The 10,673-nt window shown below is 37.4% G+C and overlaps 1 protein-coding gene across 1 annotated transcript; it reads right to left on the bottom strand.

The window, feature by feature from the left end:
* Positions 1-988: 988 nt before the first annotated feature.
* Positions 989-10,141, bottom strand: LOC119838970. The gene is made up of 11 exons (XM_038365128.1): positions 9,976-10,141; positions 9,037-9,129; positions 7,950-8,087; positions 7,541-7,669; positions 6,293-6,406; positions 5,250-5,351; positions 4,323-4,467; positions 3,699-3,805; positions 2,640-2,756; positions 2,067-2,157; positions 989-1,180 (listed from the first exon to the last, which is right to left on the bottom strand). Exons 1-11 carry the CDS (start codon positions 10,018-10,020, stop codon positions 1,008-1,010), a joined length of 1,254 nt encoding a protein of 417 aa, XP_038221056.1. The 5' UTR covers positions 10,021-10,141; the 3' UTR covers positions 989-1,007.
* Positions 10,142-10,673: the final 532 nt, after the last annotated feature.

Below are 10,673 nucleotides of genomic sequence, written 5' to 3'. Positions count from 1 at the left end.
AATAGGACGTAGTGTATTAACAAACATGAATTTGAATTTAAATTTATAGTAAAAACTTATCGAGGGTTTTATTACTAAAAAAAAAAAAAAACATTGGCTTGTTCAAATTGTTTTTTAAAATGGCGTCGTACAACTTTTAATTCAATATTAGATTTTTCCTCTGTTAAATAGTATAGGTAGTTTGCATATGTATGCTCAAGTTTATGCATAATCTAAACAAGAAATTCAATTATTTATCGTGTCGAGATTAATTTACACTCATATTACAAACTGGCGGTCTGCCCCTGCTTCGACCGTGGTACATATATAGTCTTCCTCAATAAATGGGCTATCTAACACTCAAAGATTTTTTCAAATTGGATCAGTAGTCCCTGAGATTAGTGCGTTTTAACAAACTCTTCAGCTATACAATATTAGAATAGATTAATAAAGTCCGTTAGTTTGTGAGTGTTATATTCGGTGACATAGTTTTTATATGCATGTTATAAATAATCTAATATAATTAACGAGAAATATTCTTTTATGTTTGACGCTCAAAGCAGTGGGCATAGGTCATTACAAAATACACGGAAGTAACTTTGTCTGTCTATTCTTCACGCATAAACCTCCTTATCGATTTGGATGAAATTTGGCACAGATATAGTTTAAGACCTGAACAAGGATAGTTTTTATCCCCAAAAGTCTTTCGACTGATTCCTGTAATTCGGGACTGTATTTTTCTTTGACAGTAGTAGATAAATCAGTCTAAAATAATTATTATTAATGCGAAAATGTGTCCGTTTGTCTATCTTTCACGTTGCAACGCTGCGGTTTTGTGATATGAAGTGTGTCTGGAGATAGGAAGCTAGATTGTGGGCCATAGCCCATAGACCATAGGATATACACCACTTTTTGCCGCGGCGAAACATTTCTTTTCCATGGTAATCGCATTTGACCACGCGGACGAACCACGGGCGGTAAGCTTGTATGGACACAAATAAAAAACAAATCTATTCATATAAATTTAATCAAGAGGCCTTCAAAGTAGCGTCCAATTCAGCCAGCGTTGCAGTCGCTTTTCTCAGCTGTTCAGCCTGCTGCTTCCCGCTGTGAGTCAGCGCTGATAAACTCTCTCGAAGGTTCGCTATCCGCGCTGCGACCTTCTCCTTCTCCTCTGTGAGTAATTTGTGAGCTTTATGACCTGTAATAGAAAGAACGAAAGAACACATGTTTATTAATATGTTTATTTAAACATATTTATTTAACACCTAAGCAGTGGTGGCTCAGTGGTGAGAACCACGGACTTCAAAATCGATAAGTCGGGGTTCGAGACCGGGCGAGCGTGCAAGAAATAAATTGATTTTTCAATTTATCTGCGCATGTAGATAATATCACCACTGCTCAAAACAGTGAAGGAAAACATCGTGAGGAAACCGGCATGTCCGAGAATCAAAACTTCGACGACATGTGACATCTGCCAACCCGCACTTGGCCAGCGTGGTGGATTATGGCCTGAACCCTTATAGGACGCCTGTGTCCCAGCAGTGTGAATGTATATGGGCTGATGATGATGATGATGATGATGATTTAACATCGCGAACACATTTAAACATATTTCAACAATTCAAAAACATTATTTACAAAGTGAAGTCCCGTGTCCCCCAGTGGGGTATGGGGCAGATGATGTACATCTGTTTCACTGATCGATTTTCTTTACGGACAAGTAGGTGATCAGCCTTCTGTGTCCCGCCAGACCAGAGGACATCAATTAAAGTATTCCGAATATAACGCGCGCGAAGCCGCGAGCAAAAGCTAGTTAAAGTATATTAAATAACGAAATTTCAAAATTAATTACAATTTTATTTGTTCGAAAGTTTGTTTGTTCGGATGTTTGCCCGTCAATCGCGCTGAAACTACTGAACGAATTTTGATGAAATTTGGTATACAGACAGGGTATCAGCTGACTTGGGTGATAGGATACTTTTTATTCCAATTAAATGCTCCCTTGGGATAAAATAGGAACTTTGATATCCGGGCGGAGCCGGGACGCGCGTCTAGTTATAAATAAATAAATAATAAATCATTACCTAATAGCGGTATATAATCACCAGCCCTCTCGTCTCTTATATCCAACGTGAACCACTCCTCCATGTCATCCGAGTCCGATGATGGGAAGTCCTTGAAGCAAAAGTATCACCGGAAACGGTTCAGTATTTTATAATTTTGTTTATAAAAAGGTGTTCTAGTGGAAAACGAGAGATATAAGTTATACCCGTAAATGATGTGTATTGTATTCCACTTACTTATTCTCTACTTGGGAAAAAAAGAGTTTCATCAAAGTGAGTTTCATTATAAAAGTGAAAGTTCGTTTGTTTCGATGTTTGTCCGTCAATCACGCTGAAACTACTGAACTGATTTTGATGAAATTTGGTATACAGAGCCGACACGGGTGATAGGACAGTTTTTATACCGATTCATTTAATCGCTCCCTTGGGTTAAAAAAAGGAATCTCATATTATAATCTATCAGTATGGTACAACTTTATATCTGGAGATCTGGAAACATGGGCTACCTTTCACCGCGGCGAAAAATGTCATTCCCTTTGACTAGACGAGCGGAGCCGCGGGCGGAGAGCTAGCATAACCATACAGTATACATACATCATACAAGGAGTCTTCGTCCGAGTTGGAATCGCAATCCGAAGGCACCTCCTCGTCCATCACCTCCGGTTTCATGATGTCCTGCTTGTTTTCCTTTATCGCTTCCATTACAGACTCCTGGAAAAGTATTATAGGACAAATAAGAGTGTGTCTACTACTTCTCTTGCAAAACCAAAAAAAGAAAAGGCGTGTGTGAAGAAAAGGATAATTTTCCCTCCGATTCCATTCCCTCTTTTCAGTCGACAATCCCTTCCCTATCCCTTATCCCTTAAAAACGGGCAGCGCATCCGCAGAAACACTACCGCTGCGAATGTTCATGGGCGGTGGTGATCGCTTACCATCAGGCGAACAACCAGCTCGGTGGCCCGCTATGACATAAAAAAAAATAAAAATTATCTAAGCAAAGCTATGAGAAAATCATCTTTCATTTTCACGCAGACGCCTCGATACTATATTATAACAGCCAAAAATATAGTAAAATATTATATTATGTATATGTTGTACGTTATTTTGTTTCTCGACCCGCCAGTACTCTATTAATGCTTGTTACCTTTTGCCCGGGTTGCCTGGAAGGGATCACTTCTGAGTGATAAGGCCGCCCAACAAATTGTACTCTTTTTCTGTCTATCTTGTTATTAATACGTATATTTTTTTACAATCCTGTACAATTTTTGTTGAAGAGTAATAAAATAAATAAATAAAATGGTTGTGAACATTCTCCATCAGTGTCGGAGGACTTGATATAATATCTAACATTAATAGGTAAGCCTGGTCGCTTGTGCAAGTGTTTATGGGCTGTGATGGTTCACAGCCCATAAACACTTGCAGAGGTCACAGGTCACGGATTGTCGACGGGTAGAAAGTAAAGGACTAGGCAGGGTGGGGAAGAGAATTCTCTGGTAATTATATCATTTCGGATCATAAATAAATACAAATTAGTACATAGATGTGTGTGTGTGTGTGTGTGTATGTGTGTGTGTGTGTGTGTGTGTGTGTGTGTGTGTGAGTGTGTGTGTGTGTGTGTCTGTGTGAAGCTAATAAAAGTTTGTTAAATGTCACCTCATCAAAGTCCTCCTCGAGGAACTCCTCGTAGAACTGCTCCACGTCTTCAGTTTTCACGTGGGTCTCCGGTTCCTCTTGCTTTATGCTCTTCAATTCTGGCTTGTCTGTGGAAATAAGAGAGCTACTTTAATTGAAAATCCTTACTAATATTGTACAGCGTAATATTGTAAATGAGAAAGTTTGTTTGACTGTCTCTTTCTTCTTGAAATAAAGTGGTTAGTAGCTACTTTCTCCGTTATTACGAAGTTTCTTCTAGTAAGTAAGTAGTTAGTGGATAGTTTTTCCGTTATTACGTAGGTTTTTTCTAGTAAGTAAGAGTAGTAAATAGCTAGTTTTGTGGATATTAGTTAATTCTTCTAAAAAGCATGTACTAAGTAGCAAGTTTTTCAGTTATATATATATATATACTAGCTGCACCCGGCAAACGCTGTTCTGCCTTACTCTTATCGTATATATATATATATATATATATATATATATATATATATATATATATATATATATATATATATAAATAAAAGATATATATATATATATAGTATTAGTAGTATATAAGTATAGTAGTAGTAGTGAGATAAAATTTTTCCAGTCAGCACCTAATCCAGGTCTAGCCTAATTTACCTCCAGACCTATCGACGGTGACGACTTTCTTGGTGACGGTTATCGTCGGTCTGATGACGCCCGATTTCGTCGTGCTCTTCGAGGCGACATTGTTATGCCTCTTCACACCGAATATCTTCTTCACTGTCGTCGCTTCGTCCGACGACTGTAAATAATAAACAATAATTTATTCATCAAAACATTTTGTTACATATATGTAGATTAAGAACCCTTGCTCCCACACTAGGATTCCCTGTGTAAATGGGCGAATAATTAAATCTATCTGATACATATATAAAATTCTCGTGTCACAGTTTTCGTTGCCATACTCCTGCGAAACGGCTTGACCGATTTTGGTGAAAGTTTTTGTGCTTATCTGGTATCTATGGCCAACATCTAATTTTCATCCCTCTAAATGATCAGAGTAAGGCAGAACAGCGTTTGCCGGGTGCAGCTAGTCCCAATATAAAAGAGAAGTCCCGTGTCCCCCCGTGGGATATGGGGCAGATGATATACATCTGTTACACTGATCGATTTTCTTTATGGACAAGCAGGTGATCAGTCTTCTGTGTCCTGCCAGCCCGAGGCATTTTTTTTTGTGCGTCTTTGTCGTTTTTTGTGCGAACCTAGGAGCCCTGGGTTCTACGCTCACACGTTTACCACTGTACGAAGGAGGCGGGCTAAATACCACTATGATGAGATGAGAATTTTCGTTCCCAGACATTTCCTTTATTCCTCTCGTCAATCCTTTCTTAATGCCTTTCAAATTTAAGGCAATCCATTGGCAGACGCTTAAGGTCTGCATTCGACCTTACGCCTCTCCAAATGTCCATGGGCGGTGGTAGCGCTTATCATCAGACGACCCACCAGCTCCAATACCGACACTGGCCTAAAAAAGCACTCCACGATACAACCGCTATTCGTCTCTTACACCCCCACCGAACTTACCATAAAGCTATCCACGTCGCTCATATCTTCGGGCTCCGCTTTTATGGCCGGCTTCTTCATCAGAACATTTTTGGCCACTTTCAGTTTTCTTACATTCGCTCCCTGAAAAATAATTTGATGAATTGCTGCAATATTAATTACCTTATGTAACTTCTTAAACGATAACTTAGTTAGCATTCAGCATCTAAACCTGTTGATTTATTTAGCGGGCAACCGAGCTGGTGGTTCGCCTGGTGGTAAGCGATCACCACCACCCATGAACATTTGTGAACTTGGGAACTGTGCTAATATATTGAACGATTTTAAAAATAAGGGATAAGAAAAGAATTGACGACAGGAATATACGAACCAATGGATCGGTTTGGGTGAAAAGGAAGACCAGCTCTCTCACTCACCAGACAAAACACAGTAGCACTGTCATGCTGCTGTGTTGCCGAACCCCTGTGGGGTTGTGGTATCTTCCCTGGAGCCAGTTACCACAATTCATGCTGAAGTGTGCTAAACTCATGTAAATCACATAATTAATTTAATTATGAAGCTTAAATCCTACTAATATTATAAATTCGAAAGTTTGTAAGGATGTGTGTGTGTTTGTTGCTCTTTCAAAACTACTGAACCGATTGCAATGAAATTTGGTACGTAGACAGCTGGAATAATATATAGGCAACTTTTTATCCCGATATTCCTACGAGATACGGACTTAACGGGAGAAACCGCGGGGCGCAGCTAGTAATAATATAAATGTATAATATTTATTCTTTCTTTATTTATTCTTTCTTTATTAATTGTTAACTCAAAAGCTGCTGTAAAATATGTATTATTAAGTATTTTTTTATCTTTACCAAGTGACTATTAGTAGTTTTATCCGTATCTGTACAATGGTTTAGGCGTGAAGAAGAGACAGACAAACATAGATACGTTTCCATTTAAAATATTAGTAGGTACATATATAACAATGCAATTTATGGACACTTATAAAACACTCAGACAGTTGACATCACTTGTAAATGGTGATGATATACGAAGAGGATGGTAAAACTTACACGGAACATATGTTCATCATCATCATCATCGCTGGATTCGTCCTTTTTTAGATTCTCGAATTTCTTCTTCACCGCTTTTATTTTACCGTTGTGATCGTCTTCTCCGAGCATTCTCTGAAAAAAGAGATTTAGTACAAAATGCAGTACTAAGAAGCCAAAGACTAACTTAACTTAGAGAGAGAGAGAGAGAGAGAAAGACAGAGAGAGAGAGAGAGAGAAAGACAGAGAGAGAGAGAGAGAGATACGGATTTGCTCTCTCTCTCTCTTTCTAAACGCCAGATGTTTATTTTTACAGTTTGTCACATACTTCCTTCATAATATCTCAAAAGCAATGGAATTACAATTGACCAGGATTAAACCACTAAATTATCTCAAGATCCGATTCTTCACAAAGCTCATACGCTTTTCTTTCCCTTTATCAATCCTTTCCATATCCCTTATATACTAAAGTCGGCAATCCATTTGCAAAGGCATAAAGCCACTGCTAATGTTCATGGGCGGTGATGGTCACTAAGCATAAGGTGAACCGCCAGCTCCTTTGCCAACAGTCACATAAAAAGACCCACCAGCTCCTTTCTCAATGATCACATAAGAAGACCCACCAGCTCGTTTGGCAACTTTTGCATTAAAAAAGACCCACTCCTTACTCAATTGTAGCATAAAAAGACACCCACCAAGCTGTGCCTGCTTCGCTAACTGTCACATAAGAAGACCCACCAGCTCCTTTGCCAACTGTCACATTAAAATAACTGACCAGATCCTTTCTCAACTGACCCACCAGCTCCTTTGCTAACCATCACATAAAAAGACAGGTTTTCACTAGAAACACCCACCAGCTCCTTTACCATCTGTCACATACCAAAAACAAAAAAAAAAAAAACTTGTGAGGTGTCAAGGGACACCCGGGTGGAACGAAGTTCCTTTCGATTAATTAGTGAAGGAATTGTATTAATTTTTTTTTTTTAAGTTATAATAACATTTTTTTTATTATTAACAAATATAATGTTATATAAACTTAATCAGTAGAAATATCTGGCTTGCTTTCTATAAGAGAGAGAGAGAGCGACAGACAGAAAAACATGCGACGCCGCACAGCTTACAATAGCTTACTATAGCAAACTGTGTCGTGACAACTTTTTGTAAGAATTTTTCCCGTCTAGCCCCCTTTTACAACGCGCGATAAGGAACTTCGTTCCAAAAACAAAATAAAAAAACAAAAAACAAATCAAACACAAAATGGCGGCATACCAATAACTCATCAGTATCATGCCCATCGTCATCCGATTGTCGCACTGACTCGTCCAATTCGCTCTCCACTTTCGTTTCTTCACTACCCGCCTTCCGCACGAGGAACGCTTCCGTGCCGTCTTGTTCCGCCTGGAAATACATGTTTTTATGTTACATGTCAAAATTTTAAGGTTTTTTGCATAAATAGGGACAGACAGAGAAAGCGACTTCGTTTTATACTATGAAATGAAGAAATTATATATTAGAGGGAGGGGGGAGGGGGGTTTGGTTCATGAGATAAAGCTTGGTGATAGACAGATAGTAAAGTCTTAGTTTAGACTTAACTGTCCGTAAACTCTGTGAAGTCTATTACTAAGACTTTTTCCTTTATACAGAGCCCTAGAAAACACAAAAAAAAAAAATAACTTACCACATTATTCTCCATATCATCGAGTGCCTGTTCAATATCCTCTGTCTGATTCTGTGCTTCATCATCAGCCGCGTGCTCCGCGTCCAAGCTCGACAGTGTACTGTCGTGGCTTGCCGTGTTATCTAGCCTTTCTTCTTGCTGTTATATGTTAATTAGAATAGTGTGTTATGGTCAGTGTGTGAAATCTGCCAACCAGCACTTGGCCAGCGTGGTGGATTATGGCCTGAACCCTCATAGGGGGCATGTGTTCCAGCTGTGGGAACATATATGGGCTGATGATGATGTTATGGTGTCATCAAACAATAAATTTATAAACATACCAGCTGTCTGCCCTAGCCTCAACCATGTGACATATTATACTTTAGTGTCCAGGGATCACATACATATTATCCAGTGATGAAAACAATTTTTTGAAATTGGTCTAGTAGCTCCTAAGAGTTGTCCAAGAATCAAAAGTTCAACCACATGTGATATCTGCCAACCTGCACTTGGCCAAAGTGGTGGATTATTTCCTGAACCCTCACAGGAGGCATGTGTCTCAGCAGTGGGAACATATATTGGCTGATAATGAAGATGATGATAGAAATAAAGATAAGATAGTTTGTAGCAAAAATCACACAAACATAAATCAAATTTAAGCTACCATGCATTCTATTATTTAAGTTACTGGATCCTTCCGGAACGTGAGAATATTTGTGTGATGCTTTCATTAGCTTCAAACAAACAGAAAAATAAACAATACTCAAACATTTAAAAAATAATTTTTAAACAGTCCAGTATCCATAAGTATATTGGGGCAATTTCTTTAGAGTGGCCGCTTCCTGGCAACCCAGTTAAAGGGTATAAATAAGTTTAATGGTAGGCAGCAAAACTTAACACAACATTATTATTAACATTATTCATACAGGTACAATTCAAAATTGTGTTTCAGATCTTAATAATATTTGTGAATGAGATATTTCAAAGTAGTAAAAGGTTGTGCATATATTATGTCCACAGACAAAGAGTTTCATATCATTCTCTTTATAGCAATTCATTAGAATATTCTAGAAAAGCAAGTGAATCTATAAACTGCCTCCACACTCACCATAGTGTTACCATCATCATCCGTAAGCAATCCTTCACTGAGCCATTCCTCATGACCTTCATCTAATTCCTCTTCAACACCAGGCTCTGAAGTCTGAAATATGAAAAAATAATAATAAAAAAAAAATAAAAAAATTGTAACATGCGGCATCAGTAGCACAGTACCAGGGTAGAAAGTATCCTATATGCTAATCCAGACTATAATCTATCTCAATACCAAATTTCATGCAGATATCATATGCTGTTACTGTGTGAAAGAGTAACAAACATCAATACATCCAACCATACTTACAAACTTTTGCATTTATCATATTAGTAAGATTAGTAAGATAAGTACTCTATTCAGGTACATTCTAGTAGACTTTTGTAAGGTTTTCAGCTTAAAATACCTAGCACCACTTCACGGCTAAACAAAAACAAACAAAGCATAGCCTATGACTTGTATTTCTATTGGTATAATATATTTTTAGGTCGGCTCAGCAGGTCCAGAGAAATGAGGTGACAAATTCACAACTTTACACATTATAATTTGTAATGTAAACAACCAAATATAGGCTAAATATGTATTGAAGATCATGTAATCTTTGTTGAAAAATGCAATTAATTTATCATAAAGACATCACCATAAAGTTTTAGACAATTTATTGGGTATATGTCATCAGCACAACATTACTATAAAATACTATAAAATATGTTTATATTATGAAATTTTGAAAGTTGGTATTAAATATGCACGTTTAAAGTGGGTTCAAATCAAGTCTAAAGGAGTTGGTTACACACAAACATATCAACATACAGATATGAATTTAAAGAGTATTAACAAGAGTACAGGCATACGAATATTGTTTGATTCAATAGTTTATAATAATTTTAAGTATAAAATCTTATTAATGCCGTGCGTTAATTCGATAGGTGTGTTTTAAATGATATAAGAACATACGTCTACTTTCGATATTTTTGCTGCTGGTTCCTCGACGTCCGACATTATTACACTTATTTAATATTTATTATTCTACGGTGTAGTTTTAAATATAATATCTTTTTTACATTAAACCTTTGTAACCTATTTCTATGCGGCGTCTATTGATTGTTTTTGTTGACAATTGACATTTGTGATTTGACTGACTTCTCATTTTGACATTTATATGTAACATATGTGTTTCGCTTGCAAATCATAAAATCTCCAAATTTCTTTTCAACATAGTTTTGCTTGCGTAAGTCGTATTTTCAAAGTGACATTATATGTACGTGGACAGAACATGAAAATACGCTGATTTAAATTTGAATTTCAATTCCAGAATGCACAAATCAAGACTTGTACAATGTTCGCGTTAGGTGCGATGGTTCAAGTTCTATCCATGGGAGTTAGTTATCACACTCCCTTGCACAGATAAATGTGTGCACTTGCATGCAAACATTCGCGCAATTAACGATTTATTGCCAGTGTATGATAAAAAATTGCAAATATCGTGCCATACTTGTAGATTTGCGTATTCGTGCGGATTGCTGTGACGGCATTATAGAAGAACCAACCATCTACGGTGAAAAAAGATTTTAAACAGCTGTATGTGGGTCAAGGCGTTGCTCTAGCAACGGCATGATGACAAAAATGCTTTCGATATTGTACGTCTTGTCAAA

The sequence above is a fragment of the Zerene cesonia genome, unplaced genomic scaffold (genome assembly GCF_012273895.1).
Source record: "Zerene cesonia ecotype Mississippi unplaced genomic scaffold, Zerene_cesonia_1.1 Zces_u006, whole genome shotgun sequence".
Classification (NCBI taxonomy): domain Eukaryota; kingdom Metazoa; phylum Arthropoda; class Insecta; order Lepidoptera; family Pieridae; genus Zerene; species Zerene cesonia.
Note: the sequence above shows the minus strand (reverse complement) of the source record. Positions and strands in the feature narration are given on the sequence as shown.